The sequence below is a fragment of the Rattus norvegicus genome, chromosome 11 (assembly GCF_021556685.1).
Source record: "Rattus norvegicus strain SHRSP/BbbUtx chromosome 11, alternate assembly SHRSP_T2T, whole genome shotgun sequence".
NCBI classification, from domain to species: domain Eukaryota; kingdom Metazoa; phylum Chordata; class Mammalia; order Rodentia; family Muridae; genus Rattus; species Rattus norvegicus.
The window spans coordinates 96,997,775-97,017,957 of NC_141544.1; the positions used below are offsets into that span (position 1 = coordinate 96,997,775).

A 20,183-nucleotide genomic window follows, 5' to 3' on the forward strand; every position below is an offset into this window, starting at 1 on the left:
TTAGCCTCATCATTACTATAATATCTGAAACAGGTATTCATATAAAACTTAATTATTTCCTGCCTCATTGTATGGCTTGATTAAAGTAAGTGTCGAAATATTTATAGAGAACGGAATGTTGCCACCAAACCTAATTACAATGAAAAGAAACGATGTGAGCATCTTCTCTGCTCCCTTGGTTTTCGTGGCCTTTTCTACCTGTGACACATTAAGAGACATGGGTACAGGGACTCCATCTGAGGGTTGGCTGGAAGGGTTGTGAGTTGCAGGTACAGTCACTCACCTATTAGACAGACAGCACCAGCCTTTTGGGACCAGAGACACTGTGTACTCCTTGGCAGAGTGCCTACTGGGATTGGGCTTGGTGGCTTGGAGATGCATAAGGAGAAGCTCCCATGTGGGTCTCCTCTGTCTTCCGTCTGCTAGCCTGCTTCCATGGCCAGCCTGCTTTCCTTCACAGGAAGAGTGCGGGCCCTCAGGGACACTTAGAGACAGCGGCAGGCCGTGTGCTCAGCGTTGGAAGTTGTTACTCAGCTTGTGATTGCAGTTGGGTGGTCTGTATGGGAAGGCTGTCTTGTTTCTTGCCAGAACTGAGGGAGGTGGGACTTGGCTTTGCCAATCCACAAATAGACTGTGTGGGATATTTTTTTTTTTTTTTTTTTTTTTTTTGGTTCTTTTTTTCGGAGCTGGGGACCGAACCCAGGGCCTTGCGCTTCCTAGGTAAGCGCTCTACCACTGAGCTAAATCCCCAGCCCCGGGATATTTCTTATGACCCTGTGTGATCAGACACAGCTCATGGTGTCATTACTGTCCCATCCCCCACCCCAAGAGGAGCTTCTTGTTTAAAAAAAATTTTTTTTTTTTTTTGGTTGGGGGAGGAGGGTTCTGTGTGTGTCATAATTCGAGTGCAGAGTTCAGAGGACAACTTTTTCAAGACATAATTCTCCTTGCCACGTGGGTCTTAGGGCTCAAACTCAGGACCTCAGGCTTGGTGGCAGGCACTTTTAGCCACTCAATCATCTCAGCAGTGCTGTAAGTTCCATTCTTAAAGCTCCCACATGGGTAGCGAGTGCTCTGCTCTCTGTGCAGAAGGTTCCAAGTTGCTTTTTCCTTCCTCCTTCAAGGTCCGTCCTCCGATGGTGGTCCAGCAGCAGCAGGTGCAGCCCCAGGTGCAGCAGGTGCAGCCCCAGGTGCAGCCACAGGCAGCAGTGCAGACAGCACAGTCTGCCCAGATGGTAGCTCCCGGCGTTCAGGTGAGGGCCTTGGGAGCCCAGGGTGTCCTTAGTCACTAACAGGTACATGCTGGCCCGTGCATAGAGCTCTGTGATGAGAGTTCTGGTTGGATTAGAGGTCAAGTTCATAAAGTATAGGAATCTTCAATCGCTTGTACAGTGTACACACACACACACACACACACACACACACACACACACACACACACACGCAGATACCCTGAGGCCCTCAGGGTAGTTGTCTCAGCTTGTTTATTGCTAGAACCTATTCATTGTCATGTGTGTGTCGTTTCTATTTTGCCTTGGGTATCCACATCTTTTCTACTTTATAGCACTTGGAGGAGATGCTTTAGAGAAGAAAGCTCCAAAGTTTCATCCTACTTCAGCTTATTGGAACCTTTGAGCACAGACAGCTGAGCTGTAGGGCAGCTCTTTAGAAAGTGACAGGAACAGTAAGCTATCTTTTTATGCTCTGGCATGTGTCACGGCAGGAGCAGGAAGAGAGCATCCTGTGCTTGCTACCTTAGGTAGGACCTTGGGTACTGTGCAAGGAAAGCATTTACATACAACATCCCTATCACTGATTCATAGTGATTCATAGTTCATAGCCGTTCTCTGCATATCAGATGTCAGTGGGATGACAGCATGCAGGAGGCCTGGGCCAGCTTTTCTTGATGTCTGAGGAATTAGACATATAGGGTCCCTGTGATTTGTGTCAAAGATATCCTTTGTCTTTGTGCTGACACGACTCTTCCCATCAAGTGGGCACACTGCAAGTCCCAATTTGGGGCTTAGCTAGGAGCTATGCAAGGCTCTTGCTGGATCCTCTCCAGAGAAAATGACTACACTGTGTACCCTAAGAAGACCTGCACTGGCTGGTTCATGAGCCCGGAGAGTTGAGTGTCCAGATGCATGGCAGTGTGGCTTAGGTGCTTTAGGATGTGTCAGGCACCCCCACGGTGCTAGCTAGATCTGGGGTGAGGAAAGACGTGTTTAATTGGCCTCTTTTGTCACCGCACCAGCTGATCGGGGTCCACAGTTCCTGTGCTACCTATATGCTGAGATGTGACCTCGTGTACCACGAATTTCCTGTGTGTGACTTGGGGAAGCGAAACACTTTATAGGATTACAGTCTATTTCCCATCATCACTGTGTGTCTCAGGCTTCTGGTGGCTCCTTCTATTTGTACTGTGTAGAGGAGCCGTGGCTAGAATCAGCACAGTAGTGACGGATGGAAGTCATTTTCTTGTTGCTTTATGACCCTTCCTCCACTGGCCTGGGGCTCAGAAGAGAGAAACCTGCATCACTGGCTCAGTACAGTCAGAAAGGGAATTTGTTCCCCCTCATCCCTCTCAGCATTGCACAGCAAGTAGCCATGAAAAGACAGCTGTCTTTCTTGTTGGAAGAAGTGTGTATCCTGTTGCTAGCTTTTATTGGTGTCTTCTCAGCCACCAGAAGCAGGATGTGGCCATGTGTTCTTAATTCTCCACAGTGGGCCCCTGTGGCAAGTGCCCAGCTTCCCGTAGTTCCTTGCCCTTCTCTGCTCCTGTGGGAGTGTGGCCAGCTGTCAGCACAGTCACCTCGAGCACACAGCTTGGCTGTCCAGTGTCTCCCACTGGAGATCGATGGCAGCTGCAGTAAAGGCAGGCACAGGTCCTTCCTCAAGAGGCGGAACAATGAGAAATTGTCTTACCTGGGAGGTAACAGAGTGGTTGGTGTTTTGGTTTGTTTCCTCATGGGGTTGGGTTTTGAGTACTGTGCCATCAGTGTTTTTCAGAAGTGTCTCCCGCTTGCCTCCAGTACCTTTTTCACATGTGTGTGTGCCTGCGTGTGTCTGTCTTCCTTCCTCCCTTTCTTTTTATCCTGTTTTTTGAGACAGGGTTTTTCTGTGTAGCCCTGGCTGTCCTTGAACTCTCTGCAGACCTTGCTGGCTTCAAATTCAGAATCCTCTGCCTCCACCTCCCAAGCACTGTGACCAAAGGCGTAAGTTGTATTACAGCACGCCTGGTTCACATTCTACTGCACTGCGCTTCTCAGTCCAGACCTGATGCCTTGGGGGTCAGGCCGACCACTGCTACTATCTTTCTTTTTCTTTTTGAGATTAATATAATTACGTTACTCCCTTGCCTTTCTTCCCACCCTCCTTCAAATTCATGACCTTTTTTTCACTGTTTGTGTGTGTGTATATAAATTCATATATTTCTAAGTATCTCTTCTGTCTGTATAGTGTTACTTGTTTGTATGAATGAATGAATGAATGTTTGTTTGTTTGTTTGTTTGTTTGTTTCAGGGGCTGATTGTTTAGCATTAAATAGTTGGTGTGCTCTTCCCTGGGGAAGACTTACCTTTCCTTCTCCCAGCTTTCTTCAGTCATCTATATGCAGGGTTCAGGTCTCATAGGCTTTACCCTGTCCACTTTGACATGTCCATTGGTGTCAGCTTGGTCAGTTTACATTCGAGTGGTCATGTTGGTGAGTCTTGGTGGTATAGCTTCTGACAATCTCACAGCAAACTCCTTGGCTCTCTGGCTGGCTTTTACAGTCTTTGTGCCCCTTCTTCGGCAGTGTTCCTTTAACCTCAGATTAAGGAGAGTTTTGTAGATGTGTCCATTGGGCCATTGGGACTAGGCTTCATAGCCCAGCATATTGATTGGTTGGAGTTTTCTGAAACACTCTCCATCCATCTGTTACAGAGATTTTTTTTTTTTTTTTTGATACAGGAGCAAGGACTAAACTTCACTTGCACTGAGTGGTGGGCTAGGTTTCCAGTACCAGGCATGATTTCCCTCTTGTTGTTTTTTTTTTTTTTTGGTTCTTTTTTTGGTTCTTTTTTTCGGAGCTGGGGACCGAACCCAGGGCCTTGCGCTTCCTAGGCAAGCGCTCTACCGCTGAGCTAAATCCCCAACCCCGATTTCCCTCTTGTTAAGTGGGTCTTGTTAAGTCCAATTAGAAAAGCGTTGGTTGCTGTGGGGGTATGTGTGTTAACTCTGATGGTTATCCAGCCATGCTGGTCCTTGATAAGGTTCACAGGCATCATAGCTAGGCAGGGCTGTTGTTTACCTTTCTCTCTCCTTTGGTTTCATGGTACCTTCTGATACCATGAAAACAAGTCCTGAGACAGTGGGGACATTCAGGTCAGTTCTGGTTTAGGGATGTGAACTGCATGGTTTCTTCAGCAATAGGGGCTTATTTCCACCTCTGGTAGGGGTGGGTAACCAAGGGTGAAAGCAATAGGCTGTAATGTTTGGGGGTCTCTTGAACAGCCCTGGCCAACGACTTGAAATAGGGCTCCTTATGTCTGCTGTTGGGGTTTTGTTATGTAGTCTTTGGGTCTAGAGAGAGCACTACTAGCTCAGGTGAGAAAAGCTCATTAAAACTGTGTGTTATTTAATATATGTATTGGTGGAATTAACTTGTAGGGTTTGTTATTTTGTATCTTTTTTCAGTAAATAGTTAATATGATTCTTTGTAGCTTTTTGGGGATGCTTATTGTTATTTACTTCTCTCCCCTCCTTTCCCATCCCCCCACCAGATGGTGTGTATCCTGCTATCCCTCTTCCTACCTTCTACTGTCTTACACTGTGCCATGGTTTTGTGGGGTGGTTGGCTGGTCTCACTGCATTGTTCTGGCAGTATTGGGCAAAGGAGTGTGACTGGGCAGCTTGAGCATGACAAGCCCTCCTGAAGGGAAGGGTCCTAGAATCTAGGCTTCTTTGAAATCTAGGTTTCCTCAGTGGTCAGGAAAAGAGCTGTAGTAGTCTGATCTGTGAACCTTAACAAAGCTTTGATAACTGCAGAAAATAAATAGAGAGATGTAAGAGAAGCACCCAGAGCAGGAAGCAGTGTGGTATCATTTCTGGTTTTCTCACATCGCTGAAGTTGTATTGTACATTGACTTATTTGAACTTGGTCTCATGTAGACCTAGCAGACTTTTAGCTTCCTATATAGCTGAGGCTGACCTTGAACTTCTCATCCTCCTTACTCCACCTCCTGAGTGTTTGGATGACAACCATGCACCACCACACTCAGTGTATGCGGTAGTAATGGAGCAAACCTAGGACTTCCTGCATTCTAGGCAAGCACTTTGTCATCTGTATCCCTAGCGCCTGTCAATTTTATATATAATGTTTTCCACATTAATTGTGTTAGTGGCTTTCTGTTAAAATAAGAAAGGTCCTGAGGTAATGGGTGCATAGAGGAAAGGTTTATTTTGGCTCACAGGTGTGGAGGTTTCAACCAACTGCTGCTTGACGCCATTGCTATTGGGCCCAAAGAGGGGCAGCTCATAATGACAGGGAGCATGTAGGAGAGCACAGCTGCCACTTCAGGCAACTAGAACATAAAGAGAGGAAGAGACCCACTCCTATGCTAGCTAATTTTCCTGTTGCTGTAATAAAATACTCTGACAAAAGAAATGTGAGAAGGAGTTTTTCTGGCTTATAGTTCAAGGTCCAGTCTGTAATGTCGAGGAGTCAAGGTTGCAGAAGCTTGAAGCAGCTGGGCACATTGCATCTACAGTCAAGAAGCAGGGAGCAACTGAGCATGCTGGTGCACACTTTAATCCCAGCACTCCTGGAAGCAGAGGCAGGAAGATTTCTGTGAGTTCAAGGCCAGCCTGGTCTATATAGCAAATTGCAGACCTACTAAGGCTACATAATGAACCCTAGTTACAAAACAAAAGCAGAGAGCAGTGGATGCTCACATCTAGATTATGTTCCCTTGTTTATGTAGCCCATGGAGTCCTGTTACTAACCTCAGTTAAGCTACTTAAGGTAATCCCTCATGGGTATGCTGGATGCTTGTCTTTTGGGTGATTAGAAGACCATCCAGTTGACAATACTATTACTAATACATATACTGATCTCAAGTCGAGGCCTTAGCCTTCACTAAAATTTTGACCACCTTCCAATGGTACTAACCTGTGGAATGAGCTCTAAGAGTATTGTTTGCAGTGTTGAGAATGTTTAAACTTTGAGCCTGGTAATAAGCAAGTGCTCTACCACTGAGCCTTAGCCCACAGCCAAGATTCTAAAGACTTAGGATTCCAGAGTACCTTCTGCAAGCAGAAACTCCTGGGCAGCCTTATTTTGAGTGACTACAATACTTGCTGCTGTCCTCACGTATTGCCTTGGTTTTGGATCTTGAAGTAATCTTGTAAGTGTGTGAATACATTCAAAACGATTTTTTTGTAGTTTCCCAGGAGTGAGTCACAGCGTGGCTTTGAAGGTCTTTGCACAGTGGCAGCCAGTTACCTAACTAATCAGGAGCTCAAAGACTTAGATTAGAATTTCCTACCTTGTGCCCATGTGTTCTGTCAGTATGCAGAAACCACATGTTGCAACTTTGTGCATATGAAATACAACACACCACAGAGTAGGCCACCAGACTGCTCTGTAAGAGTTGCTGGCTTGGGTACATGAAGTGGGCAGTCCTTCTGCTTCATTCCTGGAGTTACCCTGAGGAGAAGTACTCTGGTAGAGCCTATACCAGTACTAGGGTAATAAGTGTGGGGACTTGTGTGGTAATGGTGGCAGGGCTCCTCACCTGGGCTAAGTGTTCTGGAAGGGTCAGCCAGCCCCAAGATGTTTGTTTTATGTGGCTCTCTTATCTCATTATACTCTTTCTGAGAGAGATGAAATCACTTTCAGTGGAATTTTCTGGGGTCCAAAAACCCCAGAGGTATGTCTTTATTTTCGTTTGCATTGATCTTTTAACTTTCTGTTCTAGTAATATAAAAACTAATTTACAGGTGACAAAGGTTTGTCAACCAAGTCAGACATTTGTCATGTACGTACATTCAGTATAGCTGACTTAGAAGTGCTCTTTGACCAAATCTAGACCCAGAGGGCCTGTGTTCCTGTGAGCCCTCCTGGACAGCAGCCATAGTTGCAGGTACCAGTGTATAGAGAGGTAGAGAAGAGTCATCTTTGACAGGAAGTTGCACTTGGTAGCTGCTCATCTGATCCTGTAAACATTTTCAGTGGTTTTCTCTGGGATTTCTGCCCGGGCTGGGGGGAGAAGAGCTTTCCTTGCCAGAAACTCTTCATAAAGAAAACCAACCAGGGCCTGCAGACACTACGGTGTCTGAGAGCACTGACTGCACCAGGAGTGGTGGTGCATGACTTTAATTCCAGTGCCCTGCGGGCAGTCAGTTGGATCTTTGTGAGTTTGAAGCCATCCTGGTCTATAGAGTGGGTTCCAGGCCAGCCAAGACTGTTACACAGAGAAAAGAAAGAGAGAGAGAGAGAGAGAGAGAGAGAGAGAGAGAGAGAGAGAGAGAGAAAGGAAGGAAGGGCTGGGGATTTAGCTCAGTGGTAGAACGCCTGCCTAGTAAGCGCAAGGCCCTGGGTTCGGTCCCCAGCTCAAAAAAAAAAAAAAAAAAAAAAAAAGAGTAGGCAGGAGACTGCCCAAGCAAAAATAAAGTAAATAGGGCTGGAGAGATAGCTCATCAGTTAGGAGCACTGACTACTCCTCCAGAGAATGTGGGTTCCGTTCCCAGCACCCACACGGTGGCTCACAACCATCTGTCTGTTTCATGGGATTCAACATCCTCTTCTGACCTCTGCAGCTACTAGGCATGTATATGGCACATATACATACATGTAGGCAAAACTCAAAACATAAAATAAAGGAATCTTTAAAAAATAAAATAAATTTAAAAACTGTTAGAGGGGCCATAATGATTCCTTCCTTATGGCTTTGCTTGTTCCTGGAGACAAGTTGGCATGGCAGCCATTGGTTGTGAATGGACTTCTGTAAGTGACCCCCAGTTTTATCAAGAACCCTGGAGTAAATTATCTTTTATCCTCTCTCTCAGAGTAGACAGGGGGCCCTCAAGCATCAGCCCTCTTTGTGTCTGCCAGTCACCTGTTAGGGGATAGGCTGTTTGAGGCAGCACCCCTGGTTTGACAGCTACCATCAGAACCGAGAGGTTTGTTTGGCTGGCTGCAGAGATGGTGAGAGTTACCCCTTTCTTGGCTCTTCAGATGCTCTCATTGGAGTCTTGTATGGTGCTGCTACGTGCACCCGCTCTGTTTGACCATGAGCCCTATGTGTGACACCATGGTCCTCATAGGCCTACATCCCGTGGGGGGTGTTCTCTCTAGCACACTTCACTGCAATAAGGACCTGTGCTGATAGCCTATCGTAGCCTCCAAGATCTCATTGACTTTGATTTTGAGCTGGGGTCTCACCATGTTCCCCCGCTTATCTCTTAACTTGGGCGCTGAAGTGACCTTCTCTTCTCTGTTAACCAGGTTGTGTTTTATTTTGGTGCATTAGTTCTGTACAAGGCCATGTCATTTTGTTCCCGTTTGTCACATTCTGAGTGCATGTAGCCCTTGCTTTCCAGGAGTCAGATTGGGCTCCATCCATCACCTCAGAACATAGAGAGGTGAGCCAGCTTCAAAGCCATGACAGTGAGAGCCTGCCCTTGGCTGTCGGTATGAATCAAGAAACAAAAGTTAACCAAGGGAAAGGTCTCTGTTGGTTTTGAAGCTCCTGACTCTGCAAGTGTTTTCATGTCCCTGTGGAGAGTCCTTCCTCATTAGCTAGGAAGTTCCTTGGGAAAACCCCAGCCTCTCCTGCCACCCATCCGCATTCCTTCATACTTCAGAAGCAGCACCTCAAAAGGCCAGATAGGCCAGTGTGCCTTGGGCTTTGGGTGCACTCTTAAGAGAAGTGTGCTTGATAGCAGGCTACTGCTTCAGTGACACTCACTTTGTCTTTGTAAGCCTGGCTGAATCGTCCTCATTTCAAGTTTGTCCCAAGAACTTGGTCTCCTCAGACTGCTGCCTGAGCAGTCTGGCTCTGACAGGACACAGTGCAGGGTCTGCTCTGTCTGTAGTTCAGAGGTGTGTCCAGGACAACCACCACTGTTGGCTAGTAGAATAGAAAGGGCTGGCTTACTTTCTTGGTGTCTCTAGACTTCTGGTGCTTCCCTCCCCCTGCATATCTGGGTCATTTGATGGGGCCTCACCTTTGTGGATTACTCCATGAGGCTGCAAACACCCTCAGCTGCCGTGCACTGCAGTTCTTGTTGCAATTACCTTGTCTGTTGTCCCTCTATCCTCAAAGATGATTGCTGAAGCCTTGGCCCAAGGCGGGATGCACGTAAGAGCCCGGTTCCCGCCCACCTCCACCATGTCTGCTGGCCCGTCAAGCTCCATCTCTTTGGGCGGACAGCCCACGGCACAGGTATTTACAGATCGGGCTTCATATAGGGCTTGGCCCAAAAGCTTGGGGTTCCTCTGAGCACCCCCATGAAACATACCTTTCATTGTCAGTGCCTTTCTTCAGGGTGGCTTTCAAGGCAATAGAGAAATGTTAACTTTATTTGAGGCCAAGCCTTGCTGGTGTTTCTTCTTTTTCTCTCTTCCTCTTTCTCTCTCTCTCTCTTTCCTTTTTCTTTTTCTTTTTTTTTTTTTTTTTTTTTTTTTTGGTTTTGGTTTTGGTTTTTTTGAGACAGAGTTTCTCTGTGGAGCCCTAGGTGTCCTAGATCTCACTCTTTAGACCAGACCAATCTTGATCTGCGTTCTGAGTGCTGGGACTAAAGGTGTGTGCCACAATGGCCAACTCTTGCTGATATATCTTGAGGGGCTTTTCCTCTAGTTTAAAATTGTCGTACTTCTTTTATTTTCATGGTAAAATAAAACAGAAGACATGGGCTGGCTGTGATTACCTAGTATGCACAAGGCCCTGGGTTTGATCACCAGTTTACGTGTGTAAAATTGAATGTGGAAGTCATTCTAGAACTCCTGAAGAGAGTTTGAAGCCAACCTGGACTACCTGAGATACGATCTCAGAAGAAAATAAACTGCAGCTTTCTAGGGCTCTGCTGTCCACTGAAAGCACACGCTGTCCACCACTGTAGTGAGCACACACTGTCCACCGCTGTAGTGAGCACGCTCTGTCCACCGCTGTAGTGAGCACACTCTGTCCACCGCTGTAGTGAGCACACGCTGTCCACCGCTGTAGTGAGCACACGCTGTCCACCGCTGTAGTGAGCACACTCTGTCCACCGCTGTAGTGAGCACACTCTGTCCACCGCTGTAGTGAGCACACGCTGTCCACCGCTGTAGTGAGCACGCGCTGTCCACCGCTGTAGGGAGCACGCTCTGTCCACCGCTGTAGTGAGCACGCTCTGCAGCGTCCAGTTGCTCAGGGACTGCCCAGGGACACAGGTTACATTGGTTGTCCAGATGAGCTTCCTGGGAGAGAGCCATCGCCACACAGAAACTGAGTGACTGCTCTGTACACTTCATGACCTCGTGGGAATATGCTTCAAGTTACCATCGCCCACACCTGTGCATTCATTTGCTTGACAGCATTCCATGTGCCAGACGATGTTTGAAGATGATGTTACCATAGGGCTCTCTTGAGGCTTTATTGTAAAAAAAAAAAAAAACAAAAACAATCTGATAGCTGAAAGACATTTAAAATTCCTTTTCCTACACAGGAAAGTGCATCTATGATTCTTGGAGATGGAGTCCCTGACTTTGCCTGAGGACCCACAAGCAGGAACTATCTATCCTCTGCATAGTCAGACACAGGACACTTGTATAACTGTCTTCAAAGGAGGGTCCTCTAGCTCAATACACATTGGATTTACAGGGTTGGGTGGAATTGTGGGGATAAACCACTTAACAGCATGGAATATTGTTTTTTGTAGACACTAAAGGTCCCCACATTTTGAGGGTGTGAGGTCTGTCGGATCGGATCTTGAGCTGGGTTCTTCATGTGTAGACTCTTGTGGCGGGTCATAACTCCAACATTTAGCTAAGTTTACAAATGGAAAGGAGCTGGAAGGGAGTTCAGTGCTGAGGATCAGAAGTCGACCACAGGACTCTCTTAGAAACCCTCGGCCCTGCTTTTGTCACTGATCTGACAACCTTGTTCTTTCTGCTGACCGACAGATCTGTCCATGCATCTTTGACTAGGTTCTGTATCTTGCCTCCATGGCCTGTTGTGGAGTAGTTCATGCATTTTCCACTGAGTAGGTCTTCTGAGCTATAGTACTTCCTAACCCCAGACGGCAAAGAAATTAAAGGAGAGGAAAGAAAGAGGAGAAAAAGATAAATGCTAAAATAAAAGGTACGTGGAAGATTTTGGTCACCCTCCAGGAATGTTGTGGCTTGGTTGATGGAGTGGTCACTGGTACATGCCAGCTTGAGTCCTTCAGATTGACTCATCGTCCCCTGGTAAGTGATGGCAGGTAGGGCATGTGTCCCTGATGCTTTGAGGACTGTGGCAGCAGGGAGATAGACAGACCTGGGCTGCACTAGGCTCGGATTTTTTTTTTTTTTTATTTTTTGTCTGGTTGGTTTTTGGGTTTTGTTTTTGTGTTTGTTTTTTTGAGACAGGGTTTCTCTGTGTAGCCCTAGTGTCCCGGAACTTACTTTGTAAGCGATGCTAGCTTTGAGAGCTCCCCCTGCCTCTGCTGCCTGAGTGCTGGGATTAAAGGTGTGGACCACCATGCCTGACTGGATTTTTTTTTTTTTTTTTTGGTCTGGTTTCTGTTTTGTTTGTTTAAGCACATTCACGTTTGCTTGTCTACTCAGAGGACAAAGGCCCTGAGAATACTTAAGGGAGAGATGTTAGTGGAGGCCCTAGAGGCCTCCCTTTGACCATACAGCATAGCTGTCAGATCTCAACCCTTCCTGTGAAAACAAGAACTCCCCACTTTCAAAAGGGCCAGGACAGCACTCTCCATATTGTCCGTCTGTGATACATGGTGAATGAATGTAAGCAGGCAAGACCATGACAAGTGTTCCTTGATTCTCTGAAGGAGGACTCCATCCATGGTTCATGCTTGGTTCTGGGTCAGGAACAAGAGCGATATAAGTCCTAGATGCATGCGTGTAAATGGTGAGAGAAGAGCAGAATCCACAGTGCTAGCCTGTCTGAGTTCCCATTTTCTTCGGCTCTCTACCCAGATTCTTGCTTCTGTCCGAGCCATGCGTATAGTTCCCACTGTCACCCTTCACCATTATTGAGGCACTGCTGTTTACAGTGCCTTTGCTGTCCCTGTGAGCCTCTAGCTCTGTGACCTTGACAAACGATTTCCCTGTTTTCACCAGTGTTCCTGCCTGTAACATGCAAGGTGTGATGGTTTATATACGCTTGGCCAAAGGAGTGGCACTCTTAGAAGGTGAGGGTGAGGCCCTGTTGGAGTGACTGTGTCACTGTGGGTGTGGGCTTTAAGACCTTCACAGTAGCTGCCTAGAAATCAGTACTCTGCTAGCAGCCTGCAGATGAAGATGTAGAACTCCTCCTGCACCATGCCTGCCTGGATGCTGCCATGTTCCTTCCTTGATGATAATGGACTGAACCTCTGAACCTGTAAGCCAGCCCCAGTTAAATGTTGTCCTTGTAAGAGTTGCCTTGGTCATGGTGTCTGTTCACAGCAGTAAAACCCATCATAGTGGGGTATTCCTGTGACAACCTGACCATGTTTTGGGGAGGACTGTGGAAGGACTTTGGAACTTGGGGCTACAGGAGCCTCTGGGTGTTAAGAGCTCTGTGGGAAAAGAAAAAAAAAAGAAAAAAAAAAAAAGAGCTCTGTGGGATGCTCTGTAGGAGCTTGGACGACAATGTTGACAACAGTGCAGAAGATGGAGGCCTGGCTTGTGAAACTTCAGAGGGAAGATTAAAGACTCTTATCAGGACCGTTGCTGTTTTGATTGTGAAGATTCTGTGGTTCTGGTTAGCTGGGGCTAAAGAATCAGCCGTGATTAACAAGATCCCAGAACCACTAAAGCGAAACCTTTGCATTACTGGGACTATTGATGCTGGTCAGCTGGAGCTAAGAAATTAGCGGTGATTAAGAAGAGAACAGCATCATTGAGGTGAAATCGCCTGGGAAGTGTTTCTGAGAGCACAGAGAAGCTGTGTTCCAGAAGCAGCCACAGTTGTACCTCGTGTTGGCAGCCGGGCTTGGTAGTGTGTAAGAGTCACCCAGGTGGTACTGGTTTTGAAGGCATGAAGGGGTCATGAAGAGCAGCTGAGGCACGGCACTGTGAGAGGCCACTGGTGAAGGTGCAGCTTCAGTTGCAATTGATGGCCCAGGACTGAAGGGGTCATGCAAAGGAGTTGAGGCTTGGTTCCATGAAGAGAGCCTGTGAGAGACTATTGGTAAAGCCTGGTTGCAGCAGAAGACAGCAGTGTTTTAGAGATGCCAGTACCTTGAGATGACCACTAAGAACAGTAGCAGCAGCAGTGGAGAACAGGCAGCTGGAGCCTAGAAGACAAGGTGTGTGCTACAGAGGGCAGAGCTGGAGAAGTGACCCAAGCCCTTGGAAAATCCCAGAAAATCCCAAGTAGATTCCAGACATTGGATGGTTAGAGTTTGATTTTGCTTTTGATTGTGACTGTGCCCTGGTATTTTTCCCTCTTGAAGGAAGAAAGTATTTTAGTGGAGCCCACAGTTAAAGAGACTTTGAATCGAAAAAAGAGTGAGTTTAAAAGAGATTGGATATTTTAAAGGGATTGAAATTTTAATATGTAAGCATTTGTAAAGACTGTGGGACTTTTTTTTTTTTTTTTTTTTTCCGGAGCTGGGGACCGAACCCAGGGCCTTGCGCTTGAGCGCTCTACCGCTGAGCTAAATCCCCAGCCCTGACTGTGGGACTTTTAGAGCTATTTAGATCTTGGGGATAAATAAGAAAGTAAGGGTTGAGGCTTAATAGTGATGTGTTTGTGTGTCAAGTTGACAAGGGGTCAATTGTACTGGCTGGTTTTGTGTATCAACTTGACACAAGCTGGAGCTATCACAGAGAAAGGAGCCTCCCTTGAGGAAATACCTCTATGAGACCCAGCTGTAAGGTTTTTTTCCTCAATTAGCGATCCCCGAAGGGAGGACCCAGCCCATTGTGGGTGGTGCCGTCCCTGGGCTGGTAGTCCTGGGTTCTATAAGAAAGCAAGCCAGTAAGTAACATCCCTCCATGGCCTCTGCATTAGTTCCTGCTTCCTGACCTGTGAGTTCTAGTCCTGACTTCCTTTGGTGATGAACAGCAATGTGGAAGTGCAAGCTGAATAAACCCTTTCCTCCCCGATTTGCTTCTTGGTCATGTTTGCGCAGGAATAGAAACCCTGACTAAGACACACGGGAGTCTATCAGCAGCTCTTCCCCTGAAGTGAACCACTCTGGCATTTGATAGTAGCTGTGATGTGCCCATGCCTGGGCCGTAGGATGTGACCTGAGAGAGCCCAGGCTCCCTGTAAGAGTTCCTTCCCCAGGAGCCAGCAACTCCCCTCTGGTTCTTCCTCAACCCTTGCTCTTGCTAGGTCACTATGTAGAGATAGTCTTTGAGCTGCTGCTTTATACCAGAGGTATCTGTGGTGACTAGGACTTGAGCAACCTGGCACTGACTCCTAGAAGGTTCTTCTAGGACCTGGCGATCCTGATCATAGAGGTGAAAGGTGCCTTGCCTTGGTTTGTTCTGACTGTTCTAAATCTTTCCACTGCCCCAATCCTATAGGGCATGCCAGCTGACCTGTCCTGGGGTAGCCAAAGAATCCAGGCAGACTCACATACTGGGTCTTCCTATGGAAGTCCCAGACCTAGTGAAGTGCTGGTGAGGTTTGCTGGGGCACATACTGTTTAAGATGGGTCTGGATGGACCTTGTGTATAAATAGACTGTGTGCAGTCTAGACTCCAGAGGCCTTGAAGACGTTTCTAGACTATGTTAGGGGAGGACAATCATGACACTGAAGTCCAGACTTCCTGATAAGGGAGAGATCCTCTTGTCCCCAACAGCAGGATGCTGTGCCTCGGTCCTGTGATGGTCCCTATACTGCAGGCTTTTCTGTCTGTCACGTCCCAACCGAGTATTGCCCTTAGACCAGTGTAGCATTTCTTGGACAACTGCTTTGACTCTACTATGTCCTCAACAAGGGCAGACAGTATCAAAGCCTGTGTCCTGTGCCCAAGTATGGGTGTTAAAGTGGGACATGAATGGTGAGACTTCTTGTACTTTATGGACCCGTTTAGCCCTGTGGCCCTCTGGGTACCTAGTGTAGTAGACGTGAGACTTAAACTATAGCCAAGGGACAGCTTCTGTAACCAGTATCAGGTACAAGTAGGCAGTTGGCACAGAGAAAAGGGAGTAGGGGTTCCAAGGCCTCTTAGGAACATATAAAGGGCAAGAACCCACTGTAAGGAAGGCCATCTGTAGTCTGCACGGAGCTGTATGGTCCTGGGACTTTGAGACACAGGTTGATTCCAAGCAGGTTTTATATTGTGCATGACATGTGACTGCCCTGGTATCCTTGGATTCATAGTGCATCCCAGACCAAAAGTGGGTGTGGATAGGAGAGGCCTGCACGTGTATTCATCCATCCCCATCCTGAGCTCCTTCAGTCAGGGTGAGTCTGCTAAGAAGAGAGGCTGGCGTGGCCACCCCACAGCCAGAGCCTGAACCCATTCTCCTCCCCACAGGCAGTTATGACACTGTCCGATCCACCTTTTTAGTTAAAATATTTTATTTTAATTATGTGTATATATGTGTGTTGTAGAGTGGGGGGATATACACTTGAGGGCAGTGCCTACAGAAACCAGAAGGTGGCATTGGGTCCTCTGGAGCTGGAATTATCAGTGGTCGTGAGCTGCTCCAGGTGGGGTCTATGAGCTTATCCGTGTTTCTGAATGGCCAAGCAGACCACTGTGCAGGCCACATGTCTTCCGTGGCCTCGCTAGTGTGGGGGTAAGCAGGTGAGGAGTGCCGGTGTCGTTTTCCTTGTTGGATCTGTGCCTGTTCCCAATTTGAGATGCTAAGAACCTACTCAGAGATGGCGTGGGAAGATGTTGGAGGTGTGTCCCCACATGACACCAGCACTGGTACCCTGGGAGAGGCACCTGATTGGCCTGCTCTGCAGAACTGGCTGGCCGCTGAGCCATGAAAGGCAGGCTCTTCACAGGGCTGCTTGGTCCACAGTGATTGACTGGGGTGGAGACTTGGGGACCTTTGGAGTTGGTGTGGCCTGTAGGGTGCCCCAGGATGGCAGGAGGCCAACAGATGGCTATCTTCTCCATCCAGGTCTGCAGTCTTTCCTTCTTTGATAGAAGGCGGGAGTATACAGGCCCTGCCCCTGCCTGGTTCTATGGTATCAGTCCTCGGAGTTCTTACAGGAAGTCAGTGCTGCCCTTGCTAGCGGTGGTGCAGTCAGCCCTGTTCCTGCTGTCTGAAGTGCACTGACAGCACAGAAGAGGGCAACCACCGGTTCTGTAGACAGCACCAGGCTCCGCTCTGAGCCCAGGGACCTTTGATCTAAGTCACTCACCTCTCCAAGTAAGCTCTGCCAGACGACAGGGCTGCTGTGGAGTCAGTGCAGGACGGCTCACCAATATGCCTACCTCACTCAGTTAAGATCAGATGAGGCAGCAGCATCTGCACATGCCACAGCCACTTTGTCCTTGGAGCCGTCATCCTGGGGCTAGCGTCATACTGGGAGACTCGTGAAGGAGATTGTCTTCCGGGCTAGCAGGGGAGGTCTTTACTGACTCTCAGAGAAGAGCTTCCTAGGTTAGGCAGAATATGACAGAACATAGGGCTCCAAGGCTCTCTCCTTACGCACCAGTGATTGAGGAGCAGACCACCACCATGTCTGTACAGCCCAGAAACTGAAATCCTTGTGGGCCCCCACCAAACAGCCAGGCTGCCCACTTGGTCCCTCTTCCAGCCCCTTGGATAATGTGTTGTGTGTACCCAGAAGTGAGGCTTATGCCCGTGTAGAGAGATAAGATGGGAGGTCAGAGCAGTGGGGATAGATATGTGCAGGGCATGTGTAGCATGGAGCTGGTTAAGTCTCTCTACTTCCAGGTCAGCCAAAGCAGCCTCACCATGCTGTCCTCACCGTCACCAGGCCAGCAGGTGCAGACCCCACAGTCGATGCCCCCTCCCCCACAGCCATCCCCACAACCTGGCTCACAGCCCAACTCTAATGTCAGGTAAGCAGCTGGGATGCACACTTTCCTGGCCTCCCTCACCCCGTTTAGCCTCAGGACTAGCACTGTGTTCTAGGCTCAGACCTGCTTTTATTCGCTTGACTGCAGCTCCGGCCCTGCCCCATCCCCCAGCAGCTTCCTGCCTAGCCCCTCACCACAGCCTTCCCAGAGCCCAGTGACAGCACGCACCCCACAGAACTTCAGCGTCCCTTCCCCCGGACCTTTAAACACCCCTGGTAAGTTGGGCCTGGGCTGGGTGAGCAGCTGTACACGTGCCTAAATCCCCTCCCCCTCCCAAGGACTCAGATTGTGTGAAGGCTCCTGGAACCTTCAGACCTCTTCCGACACCTGCCCCACGGGTTGTAGCCATCCATCTTACCCCCCCCCCCGTCCCCTGTAGTGAACCCCAGCTCTGTCATGAGCCCCGCTGGCTCCAGTCAGGCTGAGGAGCAGCAGTACCTGGACAAGCTGAAGCAACTGTCCAAGTACATCGAGCCCTTGCGCCGTATGATCAACAAGATTGACAAGAACGAAGGTAGGCTGGCCAAGTGCGGGGCGGGTAGGATGCCAGGGCCTGGTCTTAGTGTCCCCCTTCTCTCCCAGACAGGAAAAAGGACTTAAGTAAGATGAAGAGCTTGCTGGACATCCTCACTGACCCCTCTAAGCGGTGAGCACGGGCCCAGGGCCTTGGCAGGGCTGTGCTGTGCCACAGCACAGAGGGTCCCCAAGACTTGGTGACAGTGCAGAGCTAAGAAAAGTTCTAGCAACTCTCTGTGACCATGTCTGAGGCTCAAGTGACCTTACAAGTAAGGTGTGGACAAAAGTGTCAACCCTACTTGTACCTTTCCAGCACCTATCTTTCAACCCTGGTCAAGGATTTGTGGTCCTCACACTTCACCTGTGGCTGTAATAGCTTGTCTCATGGGTCACAATGCTAGGTGCTGACTTGTAGAGTCCCTTCCCTTCAGCTAGACATGACAGGTTAGCCGAGTGCCCTGGACTCTTCCTGGCTGCCCATTGACCTTTGGCAGACAGCTGTTTCCCCCACCCCCACCCCGGGCTCTAGGCCCAGCTGTAGCTGTGTGCACTAGTTATATAGATGAACCCAAATGGAGCCCATGAGACGCTCATGCACGTGGGCTGCCAGGCTTCTAACTCCTGCCCACCATAGGGTGCTGCTAACACCAGTGTTCAGGGCTGTACATGGATGTGTCTCCCTACTGCCAAGTGTCACAGCTTAGCACACCTTCAGCTCTGCTTTCCTTCAGGAAAGTTCTCTCAGAGGCCTAGTGGTTGCTGCCGAATGGGGCCTGCTACGGCTACTTAGCCCTCCAGGCCCTCTCAGGTTAGGTCCTTAGAGGCACAGGGCCAAGATGCGGCAAGAGCTGATCCTGGAGAGAGAATGAGGCCTGCTGCGTCCTGTTCTGGTAGAAGGTGGTGGGCTGGCTGGGATTCTTGTGCTGGTTTCCAGTAGCTGGGGCCCAAGAAGCTACCAGGATGGTGGTCGGGACAAGAGTCACCTACCGCATTCCTCCAGTGGAGTGTCAGCTTGTGTGTCCTTCCTTAGGTGTCCCCTGAAGACCCTGCAAAAGTGTGAGATTGCCCTGGAGAAGCTCAAGAATGACATGGCAGTGGTGAGTGGAGACCACGGACCCACCCTGCTGGAAGGAGGCTTTATGGTCAGGGGTCAGTACTGCTAAAGCAGGACCTGGCTGAGGATTGTGGAGAGAAGTCACTGCGCGCAGCCCCATCCCCTGCATCCACAGTTGCAGTCAGGCCCCAGCATGTGGACGGGAGCACTAGGATGGGCGTGAGGCTGCGAGTGAGCGAGTGAGGCTGGGAGTCCATTTGGGACTGGCTGCCACTGTGTGCACTGCACTGTCAGGGCAGAGGCTCTCGGCAAAGCCTCAGGAGCAGGAGTATTGAGGACCCCGAGGTTCAGAAGACTCCTCAGAATGGAGGAGGTCTTGAGCCCATACCACTGACCCGTTCTATTTTGTCTCTAGCCCACACCCCCACCACCCCCAGTTCTTCCAACCAAACAGCAGGACCTGTGCCAACCACTCCTAGATGCAGTCCTGGCCAACATCCGTTCACCTGTCTTCAACCATTCCCTGTATCGCACATTCGTGCCAGCCATGATGGCCATCCATGGTCCGCCTATCGTGTATGTACACTTAGGTTAAGCCTAGCAATGAGCAGCAGCCCAGAGGCTGTGTGACATCTGCATAATCACTTAGGTCATTTCTTCCAGGTCCCCAGTGGTGTGCTCCCGGAAGCGCAGGTTTGAGGAGGATGAGCGGCAGAGCATACCCAATGTGCTGCAAGGTGAGGTGGCAAGGCTGGATCCCAAGTTCCTGGTGAACTTGGACCCTTCTCACTGCAGCAACAACGGTACTGTCCACCTGATCTGCAAGCTGGGTGAGTGGCCAGGGGTAGGGGTGGGGGCCAGTCACCAGGGCCTGCACACTCACAGCTTGTCCTGTGCTCACTTTTCATTCTCGGGCTGTCCCTCCCCCAACTCCCCAATCCTCCAGTCCCCGGCCCTACACATTTCTCTATCTTTCCTCACAAAAGTAGCCGTGGTCCTGGGGCAACCATTGGCAGTGTTCCTGCCTTTGGAAGCCTGAGGACATAAGGCCTCTAGGTCTGTAGCAGGCTTCATTGGGACCCTGTAGAGTGCAGAGAGCCTTTTCAGGAGCAGGGGTGAGGTGGGCAGGGTGTGTTGGTGTTGCCAGGCTGTCAGCCAGGTCACATGAGCAATTTTGTGTCACAGATGACAAGGACCTCCCTAGTGTGCCACCACTGGAGCTCAGTGTACCTGCTGACTACCCTGCCCAGAGCCCGATGTGGGTCGACCGTCAGTGGCAATATGGTAGGTGAGCCTGAGAGAGCCGTCCAGGGACCCAATGGACAGAACAGGCTGGACACATAGAAGGGCCACTGTGTCCTCTGCCCTTTGCCTACAACAGCTCCAGGGCACCTACCGCGTGGGGGAGGGCAGTCA

At 49.1% G+C, this 20,183-nt stretch overlaps 1 protein-coding gene across 7 annotated transcripts in view; it reads left to right on the forward strand.

Moving 5' to 3' along the window:
* Positions 1–20,183, forward strand: part of Med15 (mediator complex subunit 15) — a 74,331-nt gene that overhangs the window by 52,815 nt on the left and 1,333 nt on the right. Inside the window, exons 8-19 of one of the 7 annotated variants that reach the window (XR_015632834.1) lie at positions 1,125–1,253; positions 9,309–9,428; positions 10,690–12,098; positions 12,311–12,381; positions 17,052–17,179; positions 17,285–17,412; positions 17,577–17,711; positions 17,780–17,843; positions 18,744–18,810; positions 19,183–19,343; positions 19,431–19,597; positions 19,953–20,051. Coding sequence is in view for 4 of the 7 variants with exons in the window: in XM_087576672.1 (XP_087432798.1) it covers positions 1,125–1,253; positions 9,309–9,428; positions 17,052–17,179; positions 17,285–17,412; positions 17,577–17,711; positions 17,780–17,843; positions 18,744–18,810; positions 19,183–19,343; positions 19,431–19,597; positions 19,953–20,055 (1,202 nt within the window). In the remaining 3 variants the exon portion in view is untranslated. 7 annotated transcript variants of the gene reach the window in all.